The sequence below is a fragment of the Lonchura striata genome, chromosome 1 (genome assembly GCF_050655825.1).
Source record: "Lonchura striata isolate lonStrDom1 chromosome 1, ASM5065582v1, whole genome shotgun sequence".
Classification (NCBI taxonomy): domain Eukaryota; kingdom Metazoa; phylum Chordata; class Aves; order Passeriformes; family Estrildidae; genus Lonchura; species Lonchura striata.
Genome location: NC_140703.1, coordinates 57,755,719 through 57,779,616, shown reverse-complemented (window position 1 = coordinate 57,779,616; position 23,898 = coordinate 57,755,719). Strand labels below are relative to the sequence as shown.

At 36.2% G+C, this 23,898-nt stretch overlaps 1 protein-coding gene across 8 annotated transcripts in view; it reads right to left on the bottom strand.

The window, feature by feature from the left end:
* The window catches only part of DIAPH3 (diaphanous related formin 3), a 208,424-nt gene that overhangs the window by 42,703 nt on the left and 141,823 nt on the right, over positions 1-23,898 (bottom strand). For all 8 annotated transcript variants that reach the window (XM_085576840.1, XM_031504802.3, XM_077781371.2 and 5 more), the window contains 2 exons: positions 12,781-12,876; positions 12,282-12,341 (listed from right to left, as the gene is read on the bottom strand). In XM_085576840.1, coding sequence (XP_085432966.1) covers positions 12,282-12,341; positions 12,781-12,876 — 156 coding nt within the window. The remainder of the gene's footprint in view (positions 1-12,281; positions 12,342-12,780; positions 12,877-23,898) is intronic.

The following is a 23,898-nucleotide window of genomic DNA, read 5'->3' as shown; positions in this document are numbered from 1 at the left end:
AGTATCAAAATACTAGAATTTGGAAGAATAACAAAGTTAGCTATCCAAGATTAATGTAAATTTTGTGCATGTAAGAGAACTACATTTTTTTTGCCCCTCAGAAGCACTTGTATCATTCCTTGCCTAGGACGGAACATGAACTTAAAGAGCAGCTATTCAAGCTATTGTTTCATCTGCAGTATTGAGTGTGCTGTGTCCTATTTTATTAACTTTATTATGCAAAGAGACAGAGAACTAAAACATGAATAGCCCTTACCAGGTATCTCAGCCTCAAGCACTGTAAATTGGAGGCATGAAGTCATTGATTATTAACAATTAATATAGGCTAACTCCTGTGTAGGATAGGTATGTACCTCTCTCTAGCCACTCACTACAAGGAACCTAAACACCCTGTGCATCTGTTTATAAGATATTTTATCTCTTCAAGAGACTATATACATAGATAATTTTGGAGGTCAGTTAAAAATGCTTAACACCTGATTTCCCCGAGTAATTAACATTATAAGCCATTCTATGTGTTTATTGTTTTGATTCTACCTTTCAATGTAATTGTAGAGATCTGCAAAGAGAGTCTGGAGATCTCAGTTTATGAACCAAACAATGCAAATTGTGACAAATATCACACTTCTACCAGAAGGGTGGGAAGGATGATCCTGTAAATTACGGGCCTGGCAGCCTGACCTTGATGCTCAGGAAGTTTATAGAACAGATTATTTTGTGCACCACCACACAGCATGTGCAGGACAACCAGGGCATCAGGCCCAGCCAACACGGTTTTAGGAAAGGCAGGTCCTGCTTGACCAACCTGATCTCCTTTCATCATCCAGGTGACCGATGAAAGGCTATGGAAGTAGTCTACACAGACTTCAGTAAGACCTTCAACACTTCAACAAGACCTCCTACACCATTTTCCTGGAGAAGCTGACAAGCCATGGCTTAGAGAGGGTACACTCTTTGCTGCCTGGATGGCCAGGTCCAGAGAGTGGTGGAGAAGTGGTGGAGAAAGGAACTAAACAAAGCCGGCAGTCAGTTGCTAGCAGTGTTCCCCAGGGCTCAGCACTGGGACAAGTCCTATTTAATCTCCTTACTGATCATCTGGATGAGTGTATCAAGTGCATATTCAGCTTGCAGATGACACCAAGCTGGGTGGGAGTGTTGATCTGCTGGAGGTCAGGAAGTTTCTGCAGGATCTGGATAAGCTGGATCAATGGACTGAGGCCAACTGTATGAGGTCCAACAAGGCCAACTGGTGGGTCCTGAACTTGAGTAACAACAACCCCTTACAGCACTACAGGCTGGAGGCAGAGTGGCTAGAAAGCTGCCAAGTGGAAAAGGACATGGGGGTGCTGGTTGACAGCAACTAAACATGATCCAGTGTGTGCCCAGGTGGCCAAGAAGGCCAATGGCATCCTGGCCTGTGTCAACAATGGTGAGGCCAGCAAGACCAGGGCACTCATTGTCCCCCTGTACTCAGCACTGGTGAGACACTCAAGTGGCACTCAAACCCTCTGATTGTTTACGGGCCTCTCAAGAAAGACATTGAGGTGCTGGAGCATGTCCAGAGAAGGGCAATGGAGCTGGGATTGTTTATCCTGGGGAAAAAAGAAGCTCAGGGTAGACCTTATCACTCCCTACAACTGCTTGAAAGAAAGTTGCAGCAAGGAGGAGGTTGGCCTCTTTTCCCAGGCAATCAGCAACAGGACAAGAGTACACAGCCTCAAGCTGTACAAGGGTAGCTTCAGGTTGGACACCAGGAAGAATTTCTTCACTGAATGGGTGGCAATGCTTTGACATGGGCTACCCAGGGAGGCGGTAGGGCCACCATATTTGGTAGTGTTCAAAAAATTACTGGATGTGGCACTTAGTGCCGTTGTTCAGTTGACATGGTGGTGTTCGATCAAAGATTGAACTTGATGATATTGGAGGTCTTTTTCAACCTTAATGATTCTATAAAAACCCAAGCAACCCAAAACCAAAGCCACTTCCCACTCACCTCCATGAAGTTTAGGATCAGAGGAAAGGATGGGGTGCTCTATTAGCTTGTAGCATTTATTTTGACATAGCTGTCATTTAGTGTTATCTCACTTTATAAATACTGACCAAAACAATGTCCTCCACAAGCTCCTCCCCCAGCCTAATTGCCTAATTTGGCATTGTGTTCATATGAATTAATCAGCAGATTTGGAAGCATTAGATTGACTCAGACAGCTCTTGAACTGCTGATGGCAGTGAAAGATTAGCTACCATAAAGTTCACTTTCTCTTGGAAAAGATGGATTAAATGAGATATTTATGTTTTAGAGCATAGGAAGAAAAAAAAATATACTCACTCTCCCTTCTCTGATAATAATAAATAATAAACCAATAAAATGCACCCACTGAAATAAGAATATGTCCCCAGATAAATATTTTTGTGCTTATGCACTTAAAATAAAGCAATTTTGGCAAGGAGTTGAAAGTATTTGGGGATTAATGTCTGCTTTTGAAACTAAGGCAACATTAAAAAAAAAATCACCAAATGTAATTATGACTACAGTAAAAAAACAACCAAAATCATAAAATAACAACTTTGTATAAAGCTATAAGAGCATCAGAAGCCTTTATGTATTAATAGGTTTTATATTCTGATCCCTTCTCTAGAGCCTAGAGAAAACAATGGGATGATCAACCACCTTTAAAACTTATTTTTCTGGCTAACATGTAACTGTAGTAACTCAAACAGCTGCCTTTCAGCTAAGGTACACAACTCTGATATTAATTTCTTCTTGTTAATAAATTTAGTTACCAAGCTAGAAGACCAGTAAAACCTAAGTGCCAAAGTTAAACCGAGTAATGAAAGCTCTTACTCAGCTGTGTTTAACCCTGGTTCAACAAGATTTATTGTTCCCTCAAGGTGAGGATTTAAACTATGTTTTCTATATCCCTGGAAAGTTCCCTTCTGTTCATTAGCTCCTCTACTGACAGAGTGCCACTATAAATAATAAATGTAAGTGAATCTACTGATTCAAATAATCATAATGGATTGGGATGGATGGTAATGATTCCTGCCACATTCTTGGACATGCTTCTGAAACTGCATAGTTCGATTAGGTGTAGTACACAGATGTTCAAATATTTTCTGAAGCCCCCAAACTTGGCTGTGATATCCAAATTTGCTCCTGACCTAACAGCTATCCTGCCTCAAGTACACAAAGTAGACTGTCTAGAGCTAATTCAAGTATTTTTATGTGCACTGTATTATAATGCACCATGTACACGCATCTCTTTTCATATACAAGGAAACAGGCTTAAAGCCTAAGAAAACAGATAAAAAGAAAAACCTCTGGAATAATTATTTGCCTGTGCTGAAAATCTGCTGAGATCTCATTCCATTTCCCTGTTTATGACACTAAGTAGTCCCGATGTTATCTTTTCAATTTCTTATTTTATCATTTTGCTATGCTACAAGGAGGGAAAATATCAAGAACTGCAAGTTTGAATAGTATAGAATAAATTCACTCTTAGTTTTCCAAATCCCTGTCTTCAGATTTTTTAAAACCTATGGCAAACACGGTCAAGCTTATAGGGTCAGGTAACAGCTTTTCTTTTATTTCTCTGGTGTATGGAGATAGATAATATCAGGAGACAAAAAAGCATGATAAAAACTCTTTCCCTTATGGAAATAAAAACCATCACCATTACAAACAAGCCTTCTTTTGAAGACACCATGACAAGCTATTGTAACAGAAAGACTATGCTACTAACTAGACAGTTATAGTCTCTCAAAGAAAAAAACATATACTAGTTATAGTTCAGGAAGTAAAATCATGTAGGAAATTGCACAGACTTCACATAGATTTTCATTTGGTTAAAACAATTTTGCTTTAAAAAGTTGTTGACTTTTTTTAAAGCTAAAGATTACCATGCCAAGTATAGAAGCCAAACTACTTCAGAGTGCTTGCTGAAAGGGAATAGATTTATTAGTCCAGTATCTTCCAAAATCCAAATATTCTTTCCCTAAATTGCTTAAACTGCAGCTTCCCATCTTGGATCTGTAACCTACCTCACCATAAGAAAAGAAGATTTGGAGACCAACCTGCTCACACTATTTCTGATCATTCAGTGGAAGCCTGGCTATCATCCTTCCTTCTACCATTCAGGCAAGAGCTGCATTTGACTCCTGCATTTCCTTCCTTTATCACTCATGAACTCCAGGTTTGAGCCACTAACAGGCCTTCTTGAGGCTTCAGATTATTTTGCTGGATGATTGATGCAGATATTGCCTTAGGCATGTATGGTGGAAATACACAAGACTCATTTATTTTTCAAATGAAATAAGATACTGGATTTATCAAGCAATTTGCAGGCACAAGCACTAATTCTGATACAACTGAACTGCCAATTTCCCTTTAGAGTATTCAAAAACTTGAAAGTAAATCTTCCAAGTGTTCCCACCCCAACAGTAGGGAGAAGTTAAAGATACCCTTGTTTTCTCTGCATGTTTACACCTTTGCAGAGAATTGGCTACAAAGAAAAAGGGCTATAAAGAAACGTAACTCCAGTAGTTCTTCTACACACATTTTTTTTCTGTTACAGCAACCACTTTGGAAAAAAAATGAAACAAAATTCTCCCAAAGGAGGAAAAAATCCCAGAACATTAATAGAACACATTCACTTACATGGAAAAAAAAACATGACTTAAGAAAAGTGCTTGAAGAATTTAATGGAAAAATGTTTGTGCTTTCTCTAAATCTTTTGAATTCTGACTGACTAAACAATGTTGCATTAACCAAACATCACGAGTCACAGAACAGACTCAGGTCAGGAATCATACTCTGTTAGGATCTCAGATTTTGTCCCCAGTGAAATCTTTACCAAAGAAAACTCATTTTTAATGTGTAGTTGATGAAAATTTCCTACCTAATATTTCACTTGTGGTTTATTTGTGGTTTCTTTATGAAAGATAACCCCTTTGAGAAAATATATATGTGTGTGTATCTATCTAGCTATTTTTAAAAGCCCACAATATAAAGAGCTTTATGGCTGTTGTTCAGCAAATCTGCTACTCAGATCAAATTTATGAAAACCCCTGAAGAATGAGGCAGAAGTTTAGATACTACTTGTTCTTAACATTCAGAAAATAGAAGTGAAACAAACTGGTAAATTTATACCTAAAATCCTGTTTAACAAATATGGAAGAGACTTGAAAAGTTCTCTGAGAAGTGAAAGAATCTCTTTGCTATAACTATAAACATGGTAATTGTCTTCAAATGGGAAGTTCTGTGTGCCTAAAATAAGAAAAGACAAATATGGGTAAATTGCTTGTAATTTACAGCTCTCTTTGCAGATTTAAGATTTTCCACTGATAAATATTCAGCCGACTGATTTGCATATATAACTTGTCTGCTGTAGCTTTTGGAAATCTGGTTACCTACCTAGGTGATTATGAAGCTGACATTTAGGCTACATGCAGTTACGGAATATACAGTGTCAATGCTTTCAAATGTCACCTCTTTTCTACTGTTCTTATCTTGCAGTAAGTGTCCTTGCCTCCCTTGAGAGCTGTGATCTTATTCAACTAATACCAATGAACACTGGCAAAATATTTACAGGAGCAATTAGCCCTTCCAAATGTCTAATTTGACATCTTCAAAGGGCACATTTTAAGAATGAAGTTGTCAAACCTCTGGAGAAAATGCCCCATTATAAGGTCTACCTTGTCTAAGGGTAGTACTTAAAATTTTTACTCTGAAAAAGCTTGGGTTCTCCTTTTTGTCTACATTATGCTCAGATGTGATGCTATATGATAAGACACAGGGTGAAGGACATGCATACAACCTCACTCATGAGAGTTGATAAGGGAAATCTCACAAGAACTAAATAAAATAGAGAAATTTTTAGTAGGATTACAATTCCTCCTCACCCTTTTAAAGGTTGCCAGTGTGTGTTTGTCTTATACTAAGGGCAAGATAGCATTTTTTTCTGTCTAGATCAGTATTTTCACAGTAATAATATGTGATTACTACTACTAATTTGAAGTATCCTTTTCCACTCTTGACAGTCTGCAACCATTTTTCAGCATTCAGCACTTTAAAATAAATAAATGATTAAATAAATGAGTGGTTTATACCTCTTTATATCAGTCTTTATTAAAGAACCTTTTGTTAGAAAAGGCTGCCCCCAAAGAAGTTCTCATTTTTCATTCTAATCTCTTCTTCCTGGCTGCCGTCCTTTCTGAGTTGGAAACTTACTTAATTCTAACATTAAATTATGAATGTGAGAGACTGCTAAAAACTCTGCATCAAAATTAATCTTTTTCCTAGATATTTTAGAATGAAAATTCTTCAGGGATATTTTTGTGATGGTATATGTTTGCAACTGTGGCAATGTAGAAATAGCTCTAAAGAAAGAAATAAAAATGTGCAAATTCATTTTCCTTGTCTGCATATTATTTTTTTCTTTCCACACATGCAAAATTGACTTTTATGGTCAGTTTCTTTGAACTCCACTTTATGTGCTAGGAAAAAAAACTATTATAAACAGTGTAGATGGTTCCAGGGGAATTATTTCTGGTAGAATAAGCAGCAATTTTACTTGACCTATGAAGTCAATATTGAAGTGAAGATCTGGTCTTAAAATGGCAACATCTGAGAACCATTTTTTAATAGAAATCCTATTAAATGTTTTCCTTTCATAACAGTGCCTACAATTATTCCATGTCTTCTACTAGAAAACTTGCCTAACACTTCACAAAGCTTTACAAAAATTTTCTCCACCAGTGGTGCTGATGTTTTGTGATCCCATGGGTAAACATGCACAGTGCCTTGAAAGCAGTATCTACTGTGAAGGACTGCTAATGCTCAAGAGGGTGACTTTACTGCTAACATCTTCTGGGGAAAAAGTTATCTTCATGGGTAGCTACTTCACTGTTAGGTGCTTCCTAATGTTCGCTACATACAGTTGAGGAAAAGAGAGTCACATACACAGACTTAAGGAAAAATTAAGTTGAAATGCCAATCATAGCTTGCTGTCACATACAATGATGAAATAAAAATGACCTCTATGTGGTCACACTGTTTCAAGAACTAAGATGAGCTTGAGCTCACTGTCAGCTTCGCTTGTCAAAAATAAGGTAGCAGAGACAGAGACATTAATATGAATATCAGATGACAGTTCTATTATAAATATGAGATGAAAAGAAGTCAACACACATGAAAAAATGTTTTCCTTATGCTTAATTGGGACAGAATGACATTACTACATAAGGGTTTTATAACAGAAGTCTTTAAAATGCTTCAGACTACATGTGACATGAAAATTATTCTACTATGTACAGATGTACTGAACAAACAGCTATAATAATTACAACCATCTCTTACCATGGAAGTTTGATCTCAATATAGAAACAAGACCTTTTTGTCATCTTTAGAAATGCAGTCCACAATGCAATTACAGATTGTGACAGAAAGATTTCTTTCAACCACTGCAGTCTCAAAAAACAATCTGGTTTCTTTTTGCTTGCATTTTATTATAGCTTTTCTTTACTCACAGCATTTTTAATATGATCTGCTCATAAAGATAAACCCTTTCCACTGCATTTGAGGTATGTGTTTATATGCAATCAAAGCTGCATGTCATATTTGTATTCATGCAATTCAGGTCGCATTAGCTTGGCTAATGCTACAGCAAATAAATGTGTAGCCATAGCAGCAGAGAACTTAAAGCAGGCTGCAAAACCTGACCAAAAACTTAGTGAATAATGCAGTTTCCTGTGCTGCAGTGGGCTCTGCCCTACCTTGAATATGCTGTTCTATGTATCTGGACTTCAGTAGCTTGAAGTAAATATATAAGCTGCAAATGACTGTGGTAAATAACTGAAAATGACTCTTGTGGTAAATAACTGAAAAACTCAGATCAGCCATAGCTATTAGCTGCTTGAAATGATCTTCTAATGTGCAAAATCCTGATCACTGAAAATTAAGTACTTTCTTCTGCTTCCCAAATAAAAGAGCTCCTCTGTTAGTTGCTATTGAATCCTAAGCACACCACTAAAACTATAGCAGTATTTTGCCTGTGTCAAACAGTGCTCTGAATTGGAATTACAGCAAAAGTATGTACCACAATATTTACTGCAGTCCATGGTCCTTTGCAGTTAAAGCAAACTGTAGCATTAACACATAGTTTTGCACATAGGTGTAATTCAGTAGGTAATTTAAAAATTAAAACCACTATGAACGGGAATGAAATATACCAATCATATCTATATCCGCTAAAATCTAGTGTATATTAATTCCATTCTTAAGGCATTAAAACACTTCCAAGATTTAGCAGTTACAAATGTGTATTACTTCTGTTAGTTATACAGCAGGAATTTTTCTCCACAAGAAATATTCTGACTTGATGGGCCTTGTCACAAGCATTAAAAATACAACTGGTAATTCTGGTCACAAAAACAGAGCAGATTTAAACTTGACAAAACCTGCATATCACAGACTCACAAGGTTAGAAGAGACTTTGAAGATCATCAAGTCCAACCCATGCCCTAACACCTCAACTAAACCATAGCACCAAGCCCCACATCCAATCTTTTTTTAAACACATATTTGTTTTAAACATGAATCATGTTAGAAACATGTTCAATAAGAGAAGAATCCAGTAGGATTGAAAATAAAATAACACACATTCAGCTACCATGGAATGTGGCATGAGAATGAGTACTTTTTAAACTAGAAGTACCAGCTGAACACGACTAGAGCTTTCAGGGAAACTCAACAGATCATGAAGAGAAAAATGGCCCATGCATTAGCTAGCATTTAATTAAATTTTTTATTGCTCTTTTTTTACCCTTAAGCAGTCTATTTAGTTAAAAGAAACTATTTCAGTTCTCAGTTCTAGACCTGAGCTGCATTGGCTTGCTTCTCTGTATTACTTTGTTTTACAGGGTTTGGCTAAGCTTGAAAAGCAAATGCTAGTTTGATACCTTCTGTAGCAATGAAAGTGACCTTGGCAATGGCTAGACAAATTTCCTTCCTGCTTCCATTTATATGACAGTTATGGAGAAGGGTGCATTCACGCTGTATTTCTCTCCCTTTTCATGCCCTGTGAGACATGAAACCAGTTTCCTGTCCTGTGTTTGTGTGGGATAGAGTTAATTTCCTTCCTAATAGCTGGTACAGTGCTCTGTTTTGAATTGAATCTACAAAGGATGTTGATAACACACCGATGTTTTAGTTGTTGCTCAGCAGTGCCTATCCTGAGTCAAGGAATTTTTAGGCTCCTATGCTCTGGGATGCTCACATGCTCTGCATGTGCCCTGCTCAGTGAGCAGGGACACAATAAATTGGGGGGGAGCATAGCTGGGACAGCTGGTCTGAACTGGCCAAAGGGATTCTCCATACCATATGGCATCAGGCTCAGCATGCAAACTGAGGAAGCTGGTCAGGAGAAGTTGATTGCTACAAAGAGACTGGGTCAGCAGTAGTGAGCAATAGTATTGTGTATCACTTGTTTCTCTTGTGTTTCATTCCTCCCCCTCCCTCTACTTTTTATTCCACTCTCCTTCTCCTCCTCCTCCTCCGTATTATTATTATTATTATTATTATTATTATTAACCTATTTCAATTATTACACTGTTCTTTTCTCAACACATGAGCTTTACCTTTTTCCATCCCACCAGGGAAGACAGAGAATGTGGTTGCAAGGCACTTAATTGACAGTTTGGGTTTATAACACTATTTATGCTTGGATCTGATTTGGTTTCCACTTTTATAAGAGAAATATCTGTAATCAGAAAGACTAAACTAGATTTTATTAATGTGGTTGGTTGTGTTTTTAAACAGAAGAGATTAGTTAGAACTTGATGGCACCTGCTCAACAGAGATTACTCCACTCTAAAGGATTCAGGACAGCCTTTTCAAGTCATGACTTGTAATTCTTTTTGACCGTATGATGAATCCTAGGTATGAATCTGCAGTGTGCATTAATAGAATATATCTACTATAAATGAATCTGTCAGTCTCAGCAGAATAAACAGTAACCAAACCAGTTACCAGTCAAACGAAACAGCCAAATCCAGTACAGAAGCAAACATGGAAAGTGCTTGAATTGCTACTTAAGGACTTTCAGCAATCTTCACATATTTTAGCTTTACAGTAAGACAGTGGTTTTTTTCCCATGATATAAAATTTGGCATCCATTTGAAGTTTTAGGCTGGGGAAAAAAACCAGCAAATTAGGAACAACCAAGCCAATACTTCTGCCTAATGACATATCCCAGTTTCTGGGGATATGAGAAGTGAAGCTGAAGTGAGTTGAAGTCACAGACTTCTTGCTTGTATGGTCTCTAACTAATAGACCATTATATAGAGCATTCATCACTTAATATACACATACAGATAGAACTAACAGGCTATTGAGCATGTATCTATATATCAGATATAAAGTGCAAGAAAAACTGATACAGAGAACAATACTGACATTATACATTGTTGAACCCAGAAACAGAAAATTAAAGAAACTTTATCATTCCTATCTTGACTGACCACATTAACTTTATTATCCAAAATTGACTTTGACACTCCAAGTCTAGCATGCATTCTAGACAGTAAGTAATCTAAATGACCATATACTTCTATTAAAAAGAAAAACAATGCTTTGGACTCAACATAATCTACACCAGGTTTGGTGCTCTATTTGGCTCAAGATAGTAAGATGTAACACACAGACATTGTGACAAGTGTAAACAAATCAAGAACATGCTAATGAATTCCTTAAAATAAAGCTCAGATCTGTACTAGCCTGTTTCTGAGCCAACAAGACAAGTGAAAGAAATGTTGAATTCATTTTAAAATGTCTTAGAATGAGACTGTCTCAAAATGCTCTATGGAAAAACCGACTGGTAAAAATGGCAAAAAAAATCCAAGAGCTTACTTCCACTCTTCCCTCCAAATTAGATATTTGAATTTCAAACTTTAGAACCAAATTATATCCATCTGATTTACCAATTCCTCAATGGTTTAGACCAAGATTTTTCAGCATTAAAATTTTGGTGAATGTGACTATTTGTTTTTGTTGTTTTGTTTTTTAATCTGAAACATGGCCATAATGTTTGACCAAAAGCAGTTAAGTTTGAAAACTGGAATCTACAGTCTGTCCACAGACAGATAACTAGATGGAATGTGCTGATAAGAAGCAGTATTCAATATGACTGCTCTTACAAGCAGAAATACTTAGCGTATAAATTCAGATGTGCTCTATAGTAATTTCTTAAATATCAATATGTTATGTGCTAGACAAGTACCTGTCAAATATACTTGATTTCTCTTTGATCCAATTTCTGTAATTATTGACAAAAAGTCCTTTCAGCTCTATTTTCTTCAATTTTTTTTATATGCCAAATTCAACAGGTTTGTTTGGTTTTTTTGTTTCACTCAGAGAAATAAACACTCAAACATGAGGTATAATTAATAGAATCAATTTTATGACATCTGTTCTATAAAACCTGTAGTGCTTTTACATATCAAGAAATATTGCAATCTTCTAGAAAAATTAAGAAAAAGGATTTACCTCCCCACCCCCATTATTAAACCTTCTCTTTAACAGGACTACAGATAGACACTTTTTCCTGAAACCACTAGTCATGAGCAACTTAGTCACTCTGGACTCCTCAAAAATAAAACACAGTCAATATAGTAATACTGTGTAGACTGACTAACAAAGCTAACAGGCACCAACACCTGCACTGTAACTTGCTAGAACAAGTCCTACTGATTATAGTGAGATAGTTCAGGAGTTTACGAATAAACATTTACTATAAGTTTGTTGAGTCAACACTCTTTTTGAATTAATACTGATAAACAATAGCTTAAACCATTCCAGGTATAGGACCAAGAAAACCAAGACAAAGAAACACAGAATGAATGCCAAAAGTTCTCAGATTCGGCATAAGAGGCACTTAGTAACACTTAAAACCTTACACAATCTCTGCTTTCTATTACAATTCCCTAAACCCTAAAAAACTTGCATAATAATTCTTAAGGACTATAAAAGTACTACCATTTAAAAACATAATTAGATTTTTAATAAATAAAAATCCCACAAAAGATAGAAGAGCTTTGCAGAGGAATTAGTAAGTATAGTTTCAGGATGTAATATTCAGATGATTCTTATAAAACAAGTTCTGATATGGTTTAGTACTCCACTAATGTAAAAAACTGAAAAAATAATCACAGCAGTCTTGAAAGCACAGATCAACTACATAAGCTAAGCTAAGAAGTGCATGCAATTCATGAATATGGTTCATTACCATGGTTACAAGCTTTCAGCACAGGCCGCTGTGTGGTTGGACTGAGATTTTGTGGTGTGTCTGCAAAAGCAAAGAAACAATGGAAATAAAACACCGATTTGAAAGCTACCAGAGTATTACAACATTACAAAGCAGAAGTTTAGGAATTTAAGAATTACAAGTTAGGTATTTCTTGGAATAAATGACAGTTATATACCAGAGAAATAATTTGACTCAGACTCACTTATGGAGCAAGATAACTGTCACTAACCCCATATAATTATAAACCCTAAAAAGTTAAAGTACATTTGGCTGTATTGAAAAGTTTTGCCATAATGATCTGGCTATAATAAGTTTAGTACATTAATTTCCAGTCTTACTGACATAGGCAACAATCTAAACATCGCTGAAAACTCACTCCACAAACAAATTAAATCTGACAGTATCTAAATTCTAGAGCACTGGACCCATAATGCTTTTAACTTTCTCTGGAAAATAAAATCTAAAATAGATTATTCACCTTTGGACCTAGGTATCCTTTTCCTTCGGTCTCGAAAAGCTGCACCTGACTGCAAGGCCTCCAACAGGCTATCCATCACTCCAGTCTCTTCACCTTCTGTAAAGCAAAAACAAGGAACCTTCTTGGTTACCACAGCAATATCAAAGCATAAAGAATAACACCAACAAAAAACAATAATAATGGATTATAATACCAGTATACATATCAATACCAATACCAATAGTATTATTAAAACAATTAATTTCAAACTTTGACCAGTGCTTTAATATTTACAAATTGCTCTCTTGCAATTAACTACAACAGACTTGGTCTTCTAGAGATTGAACTAGACCAAATTCTATTCCACCAATTTCACGTTCCTCTTTATATAGAGAGTCAAGCATAGCTTTAAGTGAAATGTCATTTAACTCATATTTTCATTTTAGTACCCTTCTACAACTGCAAATAATCAGTCTCATGTCAGCTTTCGAGAGCTGTCCTTTATATGATTTGTTACATTTAACAAAAGACTATTCAGTTATTGTGATAAAAAGTTAAATTTGTTTCTCAGCAGGGAGTTGACTGAACAGTATTGGACTGGATAGGATATAGTGATATCCATAGTTGCTTTAATCAAAAGCCATTTTCCATTCACATTTAATAACCTCTGGCCAATATTAAATAATTGATGCAGTTCAGGAAAATTCTACTCATCGAGTTATATGCTTATAATGCCTAATAATATACACAGGTGCCTAACAACCCCCAAAAGAATTATGAATGTTACTCAGAGATGGTAACCAAACGCAAGTATTAAACACACTCCTTTTATTTCCTTTACTAAACACATCAGAAAGTGCTATATTTTTAACCTTGTTGCCCCATTGTATGTATGCATGGGAGGACAAAGAACAGAACCCAGGGATTAACTATACAACAAAAAAATCTACATGGAGGAATAAAGAATTCCATGATAGAAATCTCATTATACCCCACTGGGCAAAATTCCCTAGGTCAACACTGTTGACCTATATATCTTGGATAGAGTCAGCAGTTATTGCTAACAGTGACTATGCAAATCAGGATCTAAACTACCTGGTGCATATAACAAGATGCTGAGTACAGGGGAGCAATCACTGCCGTGGTCCTGGTGGCCACACTATTGACACAAACCAGGGTGTCAGTGGCCTTACTGGCCACATGAGCACACACTGGCTCACTTTCAGCAGCTGTCAACCAGCACCCTCAGAGCCTTTTCCACTGGGCAGCTTTCCAGCCACTCTGTCCCCAGCCTGCAGCACTTCAGGGGATTACTGTGACCAACATCCAGGACCCACCAGCTGGCCTTGTTGAACCTCATGCAACTGGCCTCAGCCCACAGATCCAGCTTGTTCAGATCCCTCTGCAGAACCTTTCTTTCCTCCAGCAATTCAACACTTGTCACCCAGCTTGGTATCATCTGCAGACTGACTGAGGGGGCATTCAATTCCCTCATCCAGATTACTGAAAAGATACTAAACAGGACAGGGCCCAACACTGAGCCGTGTGGAGGGCTACTCATGGCCAGCCATCAGCTGGATGTAACTCTACTCACCACCACTCTTTGGGCTCAGCCATCCTGCCAGCTTTTTATCCAGGAAACAGTAACCCTTAGTTCTTCTCTTTTCTCTATACTCTGTACTACAAGACTAGTTTTCAACCTTAGACAAAAGTGCTACACACACAACCAAAGAATTGAAAATTAGCAAACAAATCATAATTTTGCCTAGCATTTATATTATGGTAGGTGTAGAATAAACATGAAGACTAAAATACTGAATGTTTTTTTCATTTTTTTTGTGTTTGCTACAACATGCTTTATTACACTGAAGTTTGCTGTCTTACGATTAATGGACTATCACACCTATTAGTATGGCTTGGAATACACCTTATAAAAAAATCACTCAGACTATGTCTTTGGCTTCCTATTTGCTTCTTCAAGCTTCGATTTTGTTTTGCCTTTATTTTTGTTTTGGTTTGGCATTGGTTTTTTTGTGGTGTTATTTTTTCTTGTTGGTTTGGTAGGAGGTTTTTTATTACTTAACTTTCTCTATCTGATGTCATGCAATTCTCTAAAATACTAATGTCTAGAATGAATATAATCAGTGAATAGTTTCAAACCAACATGATGCCTGAGGAAATTTTGAGCCAAGCCATTGGTTACATTAACAAATATGAATGCTAGAAGAAAGCTTATAAGCATTTTGGGTAATGGCAATTCAAACAATACTGAATAGTATCACAGCCACCAAAATGATGCCATTAATCTCTAGGAAAAGAATTAATAAGTTTTACTTTAGAAAGTAGGAATAACAGAAGAAAAATTTCAATACTATTTCAACATGTCATCTGTTTCCTCTTAAGCCTGTCCAATACTACTACAGATTTCATAGTAATTTCAAAAACTTAAATTTTCAGTATAAAAAAATCCCTGATTACTATAAAAAGGCTAATCAAACAAATTAAAAAAATATTTAAAATAATGAAACAGAAATATTGCAAACCCACAACATCTTGTAGTAAAGTTGTAACATTTACATGCACTATCTGTTTTTCACACTTATTTGAAATATTCTGGTAATCACAAAGTGGATTATAGATTAGTGCTTCCATCGACATACAAAAAAGTATTAGAAGAATAAATTATAGATTGAAACCTGAATGAAAACCTCCTCTAATATATAAACACTTCTGTATACATAGATGTATTGAAACAAGCTAACCATTGCAAATAAAAGCACATATTTAACAATCTTTGTACACAAAACAAGTAGAAATACTCGTTTTCAAACTCATACAGTTTCAGTAAGCTCCAAATTCTGGTTGCCTTTCTGGTATCCTTCTGATACCTATATCAGCAGCTGACTGTGACAGCTTCTGTCAAGTTATGCAGGTAACTATCAGTACCCTCACTATTACTAATGTAGTCCAAGTGTCTATGATAGGAAGATTACGAAATGAGAGTCTACCATGCAGTATGTGAGAAATCTTTTAAATTATTTTGGGACAGCTGTATACAACATTGCTACCATGCCAGTACAAGAGTCACAAATACTGTTCGATATTAACACTTCCTAAGGGACCTTTAAATCAACTTTCACAAGCTGCTGCAGATGACTGGCACCAGTCCCAACCATCTTCCTAATTAGTCAAGTGTATCAATCTTTTGACATCATAGAACAAGGAATTCTGGTTGGCTTGCAGATAGCTACATAGTCCACAGCAACTCCTTTGAGAAAGATACCCTTTTATGATTTAAATGATCTCTTTTCCCTCAACTGCAGAATAGAAGATTTAAACACTTTTTAATATCATACCTAATTAAGACTCATACAACTGTCTTTTAAATACCATCTAAAGGAGAAGGAAACTTCCCAAAGTAGCTGGTGAGTCTTGCCCTTGACATTTCAGTGCCAAGTCAGATATAAACTATCTAATTTCATAATTACATCTTTAAAAAATGTTAAGAATATTAAAGACCCTTCTCTTCTAGTGCAGTGAGTATCATTAGCTTTACATGTGCGCCTATAATATCTTATAATGATAGCAACAGATACTGCAGTTAGTAGTGACACCTGCATTTCATGTACTTATAAAGAACAAATTACATATACCATAATTCCAGGACAGTAGTCCACTGACATGATAGAATCACAATTATCATTAGCAATGTGGTTTTATAAAAAGTATGTTGCAACAAGATTATTTTGGATGAAAAATGTTTTATTTTTACAGTTCCACTGAACCTGTCCGATATACAACGAACCACAGAACACTAAGATTCCAAGAGGTCACTTTACCAGGGGAAAACATATTTCTTTTTCACAGAATAAAAGTTTTATTCAGCTAGTCTTCTCACAAAAGAAAATACCAAGGAGTTTCAGAAAAGCAAACCAGGAATTCTTTAGCATGGTTACTGTTGATGTTGTTTACTCAATCTGTGCACTTATGAGATTTAGCTACAGGGATTTTGACTATCATCTTCCACTTGCCTTTATTTATGGCATTGAAACAACATGCAGCTTTTTTGTTATACTGTAGGTAATGTAAAGGACCAGCTCCTAAAGCTAAACACTAAGTTTTATGTGAGACTAAAACCACACAACTTGGACACATACATACATTAAAAAGAGACCTTACAGATTCCATACCTGTTACAGAAGGAAAAGGAATCAAAACTTCTACTACTTCTGAAGTTAGCTGGATAGCTGAGTTTAAATATCTTTGTTTCATCTTTGACATAATTCCATGGCAGCACTCAAGCCTTTATAAACATGAACAACAAACCTGGAGTGCTGAAGCTATTTGATTTGTTTTTTTCATATTAAAAATTAATTTCTCTCAATTCAGTAACTACCAGAATTGATAATTTTTTGCTCTTGTTTGCTAGAATACAGACTGCTTTTTTCCTTCCTCTTCAGCTCAGGACATAATTCAAGTTAGCCATACTGCATCGAGCTTTTGACTGACTAAAATGTAAGCCCTTCACAGCCTACTTCCAGGTTTAGCTCCCTCCTGTCTTCTGCATTTACTTACAAAAATTTCAGAGGCAAATGATTACCAGGCTTGGGACAGTGACAGCTGAGATGTTTCCAGACTATTTGCACAAGGAAGGAAAAAAGAAAGTTACATCTTTTAACTTTACTAATGTTGTACCTTTACTTTAAAGATGTTGTGAAAAGTCCTTTATATTTGTTTTTCTAAGGACTGATTTTGATTAGTGCAGGCTACAAAGAACTGCTCAGCTGACTAAAGGCCTCCATCTGAATAAAATTTGAAGTAACATTCTCTGAACAAAATCACAAGAGGAAAGCTTTAGGCATGTGTAGTTTTGAATGACTTGGGCTCCTGGAAGCAGAACAGCAGATCACATAGAGGAAGATAATTGAAGCCATCAGTGCAGCAGTGGGCTCCAACATTTTAGATATGGGTTCCATCTTTTCAGTCTCAGACTGTAAGGCAGCCAGATTCTGTGCAGTATTCATAGTGCTGATCTGAACAATTTCTAGATCTTTCAGCCATATACAAGATGAGGGCAGAAGAATTTCTGAAGGCTTTTACTTTGTAAACATAAAAATATAAAGCAACCTTAATGTTTCAATGTAACATTGAAACATTTAGGAAGTCATTTAGCAAAGACTACCTAAAGCCTGAGTCTTCATTCCAATGAAATTCAGATACAATTTTACAAAGAAATTGTGGGTGAATGATAAGAGCAATTTTGTCAAGAAAATGCACAGGATACATAGACTTCAACTTGACCTTTATATAAGGCTTTGAATTTTTTCTGGTAAGAGCCATAGCAGCAGCCAGATAGTCTTCATTGACAGGTGAGTTAACAAATACATTACTATCGGTCTGCCTTTCAATAACAGTGGACAAACAAGAGCCATGACCCAGAACACAGAGATTCCGTTGACACTGACAAAATTTTGGAAGAACCTTGTTACAATAAACTAAGAAAAAGAAAATTTCCAGTCTACAGTTACAAGCAGAAATAGCTGCCAAGTGTGCCTTGGATGAACAGGCTGAAAGGACAGTTTTTAGATTTAGAAGTATCAAATGCAACTTAAGAAAAGTATCGCTATTTGCAGTGACTTCACTGCAAAGGAAGGACACTTCCAGTCAAGTGACTTCACTGCAAAGGCAAAGGACACAACAGCCCTTCCAAAAGCAAAACACATGCACATACCTCATATTTCAAATCAACACTCTAGTCCAGTATCAGAAGAGTTACATTTCTTATTTATTCCCAAGATAAAGTAGAAAGTCTTTGATAGTGATTCAGAGCCCTTGGCAAATATAATCTAAAACAGTATGATTTCTCCTAATGACTGATGCACCATTCCATAAATCTAGATGAGAAGAGTAGGTTTCATGCCATCTTGTTTGCTCTTGATAAACTTCCCCATTGATGAGCTGTCCTAGAGTGCTTTTGTGGTTTAGAAATAGATACAATGACTCTAAGCATATGAACAAGGAGGGCTCCAAGCTCCAGAGAGCTTTAAACAAGTTAAATTCAAAATAAACTCCACCATTCAAGAACTCTGAAAGACAGCTGTTCCTTTCATATCAGCTCTGGAAATTAAGGTTGGTACTTACACAACTTTAATTTAAGGTCACTCATACAAATCAAAGGTAAGCTCTGGTAAGAGGAGTTCTTTACCACAGTGATACCAAAATACTTTAGTGGTGTAAGGTACCAATTCTTGCATCTCAGTTGGATCACAATTTCCCATATAAGTAAGGGGACTGAGAGTGAAATCGTCTTAATACTGAGCTAATAAAAATGTTAATAAACCATTTCTGATGTTCATTGTGAGTCTGTAAGTCCTTCTTTTTATGACAACAGAAAAAAAGCCACTGTAAACTCACACAGAGTTTTCCAGAGTTTTATTTATATTGGTGCCAGATCCAGCAGAATGACTCTCAGAGCAAGGGTTTCTGAGAGACATCCAGGTAAACTGGGCTTATAGAAGAATTAACAGAAAGCTAAGCCTTAGAAGCTGTGTACCCAAGGACTTCATACTGGGGATAACATTTATGGCATCTTCATTCATTACATGAATGATGGAATAGACTGCACTCTGATCATTTGCATTTGGTGCAAAATTCAAAATAATGCCTGACCCATTCAGAAGAACCTTGAAAAGCTTAGCACATGAGGATCTTAATGAAGTCCAACAAAAGACCTGTATGTGATGAGATGAAACCTCATCCAGGAGCACAGATGGCAGGCTAACTGGCTGGAAATCATCTTTAAAAAAAGTCACTGGGGATTCCAGTGGACAACATACTTATCATGAGTCAGTTCTGTGGCTCTGTGGCAAAGGCGACCAAAGAAAAGCATTGCCAGCAGGTCACAAGAGGGATCCTTCCACTCTTCTCAGCACTGGTGAGACACATCTGCAGTGCTGAGCCCAGCTCTGGCACCCCTGTACAAGGGAGACACAAACAGACCCAAGCAAAGTCAAGGGCCACAAAGATGCTAAAGTGATTACAGCATCTCTCATATGAGAACACACTGAGAGCTAGAACTGTTCAGCCTGAAAGGAGAAGACTCAGGGGATCTTATCAATATCTATCAACATCTGTGGGAACGCTGCAGGGTGTAAAGGAGACTGCACCAGACTCATCTTCGAGATGCCCAGAGAGGACAGCAGGCAATGAGCACAAACTGATTACAAAGAGGTTGCCTTTTCACTAAGTCCACTGAATTTTGCACACGCTACTGTCTCACCAGCTCAACAATACAGGATAGTCTAGAAATGCATTTTACATTGCATTACTTGCTAATATTTATAAAAGCCACTTAAAAGACTCAATCTTTTTATAGTCCTTTTCCTATTTGCTTGGGATGCTGTGCCTTTTAGTGGAGAAAAAAAGCCTGCTAAATTGAGAACAATGCTAAGTTTCTTTTAGTTTTATTTAACCACAGATAACTAAAACAGATCAGCCTTATGCACTCAGATTATCTAAGGCTATGATTTGAAAGGACAGCTAATAGCAAGAACTATTGATTACATATGAAGAAGTCAGTCAACACATTTTACTATTAAGGAGTTTCCCATTTTCTTTACACATGACAACTCCAATGACACTAATAAGAATACAACCAATCTGCTTTCCAGACTAGCCAAAAACTAATATATTCATTACTTTTGTTTCACAGGGGAAAAAAAATACAAACATCTATTATTGAGATGAATCAATTACAATTTCGTTTAGAAAGCAGGAAGAACAACTATAGGAGCATTTTTAATTGAATATAGTTTCTTAAAAGAATATATGAAGGTGGATATAATATACCTGTGTGGGTGTGTGCAAACATCTTGTCTCTTGGTTACTGTGTGCCTCTGAAGGAGCTTATTGGGCACAGTACTGTTTCCATTTAAATTTATAAACAGCCAATAAATTACAAAATATACACAGTGATTGCTCATACTGGAAGTTGTGCTACAGAGATGAGGGGCTCAAGGAAATTTCCAGGTTAAATATTTTTTCACAAGTGGAGGAATAAAGTTCTGACTGGACTGCATGACTGAGCTTACTCTAAGGAAAACTTTTGGACAGCTTTGAGTGGGAAAGACCCTTTGGCTGGGTAAGTGTAAATGACTAAGAATATCCAGAAAAATCAGATCAACAGCCCATCTACCCCTGCAGCCTTTGTGCACTAGAGGCCAATAGGAAACATTTATACAAAGGACAGGATAAATATATAATTACATTTCTAGAATGGTCTCTTGGTCTCCAGCTGTTCATGATTCAAAGACTTGGTATTTGAATTTAGTAGCCTTCAATAGAGAGAAGCTGGCAGAGAAATCAAGCAACTTTTGTCAGCATGCTTCAGAGTAAGAATATTTTGGTATGCAGTAACAAGACTGTACTTCTGTACAACCACTGAGGTATTGCTGGGTGAAGATAAGCATCCTAGCAAACAGCATAGTAATAGAAGCAGCAGCACACTCTGTTTGAAGGAAGAGTCAGAGATGTGACCTTCCTATCAGATAGCTTTTCAACAATTACAGAGCAGGTTCTTGGCTCTTTTACAACCTTGAACTGAGGAAAGTAAAAATAAAGCATATCCTCCAATGCTTTGGTATGGATATTTATTCCTTCCTTCCTCTGCAACTTGATAAAAGAAACTTTAGATGATAGAGGAAAAAAAAACAAAGAGAATAAAAGCATCATATAGCAGGAGTGAGAGTTTAGAGGACTCTGATATCAGTCTACCTCCTTACAGAGGAGATGTGAGGTAGTATTTGGAGTAGGAAATGCCTGCTCAAATCAAAACCTATTATGTGTACAAACATTAGAGCTGTTAGAGCTCTTAATCCCAAAGATGTCTCCAGAGATTGTAATTATTTTTCATGGTAATGCCATTTTAAGTTTGCAGCATTGTTTTTACATTCATTGAGAAATTTTACTCCTATAATATAAATGGCAAGCCTTTGGAGAATATTCATGTGCAGACATTACTTTATTGACCCTTAATTTTTTCAACAGTTCTGTTTGTTCTAATTATTTTTCTCTCTCCCAAATACAGCTGCTATTTATTTTTCCTTGGGCTTTGTGTAAACCTCAGTTTCACAGAAGCTTTTCAGCTGCTATCTCCAAAGATTCCACTTCTAAGTAAAATATTCAGAAGGAAAATAATTGTTTCTTCTAAACAACTTGCTCTTTTGGAGCTTCTACATAGTACAAACTAACAGCAGTTGCTGCATTCTCAGCCCATGGGCTGAGAATAAATACATGAACCTCCATGTTCCAGAAGACTTAACACTTCTGACATCTTCTTAGAGCACAACCTGTGACTATTAGTTGTTGATTAAATTAATATACATTCAGATCAGTTCTACCTTTTTGCACTAAAAACATCAAATTCTGTGAACAGATAAGGTTTTGCTGTATCTTTTGCTGTGGCTTCTGCAGATGTTTTACATCAGATGTATCACATTAAGTATTTTAGATTTTTTTTTTTTTTAATTAAACATACCTGTATTTTATCATTCTCTGGAACCTTATTCAAGCATGTATTTGCCAATTATTCTTGAGGGAACATCTGGATGTTCTTGGTAATTTACCCAGATTTATACTTTACTGTCAAAACAATACAATTGTATCTGAAAAATAACTTCATACTTAGGGAAGTATCAAGTGATACCTCCTTTCTGGTGAATTTGTGGCTGTCACATCTTCCTCATATGCATGACTTTTTTTTTTTTTTTTTGGTAAACAGACATAATGCAAATATTAGATCTACTCTCCAAAATCATCATGGGCTTACTACGAACTGTCCAGTAAATATTAACATGAGCAAATACTGAGTAAGCAACTCTAGTTCTTTCTGCCACTGTGATTTAACATAAGAGGAAGAGCTTACACTCCTCACGTTATGGAAAAGAGTTATTTCCCACTGGAAACACTGAATTCAAACAAGAGAAAGTGACCTCAGGAGTCCTCTTGGTGAAGAGGGTCCAATTTGAGGATAAGTGGAGGCAATCAGGGAACAAGAGGAAAAAGTTATCAGCACCACAGAGGAACCAACTTCAGTGAAGCATTTGAAATTCCAAAAGAGGAAACTACCTGGAGAAAATAACTTATACAAGATGCTTGTTGGGTATTAACAATATATCCTTAGGACATCTTCATATATATAATTGTCAGATCTTTTGTCCCCATTACAACTAAATTCAACCAAATTTACTAATTTAGTTGAATGAAACATACTCCTAAATTCCCAAAAGCTAGTAATATATATAATGTTGTTCAAAAATCAGTATTTTTTCAGGCTATTATCTCAGCAGACATTTTAAAACAACAAATTACCAACATATGTTGGAAACTAATGGTGCAATTTCAGTGATTTTGGCAGTCCTTCACTCCCCTCAGAGGAAAGGAATACTCTTGAGAAGTACTGAATCTCTTACTCCAGTGAGAACAAATTAATAAAATGGAGGCCTTACAAACTTGAGCTAAACAGGTAAAGTAGGGTCTTTGAAGGCACCTACAAGTATCAATAACTTTGGGGATTTTAGATTTATTTTAAAGGCAAACATTTTATCTGTTGTAATCTGAACTTTAATTACCTAATTATATTTACTACTTTCATTTTTTAAACCATCAGTACTGGCATCCATGGTGTCCTTTTGTTTTGAAGAACACTATAGAACTAATGAAAATATTCATATTGCTCAACATAGCAGACAATAAAGCAGTAAGCTTTTGAACAAAAGCTTAAAATGCTCTTAGCAAGTTTGTGAGACACGAATGTGGGTTTTTTTCTGAAATGAGATAAACAATATGAAATCTCTGCAAAAATAAATCCTGCAAAATTGACTGCAAATAAGGACATAACTGTTTAAATGAACTAAAACTTATTTAAAACCAGATTATTATGATAAAAATGAAACTGAATAACACAACTGAAAACAAACTAATATCCTATATTGGAAATCAGATATTCAATTTTGCCAGTATTTCACTGCTTTTATGCAAGAAAAGGGCAATCTTTGTAAATAACCACTGATAAAAGTGGCTTGTTACTTAAATAGTATTCAAAATAAGACACAATGAAAATGCCACAATGATGGAGTTCTC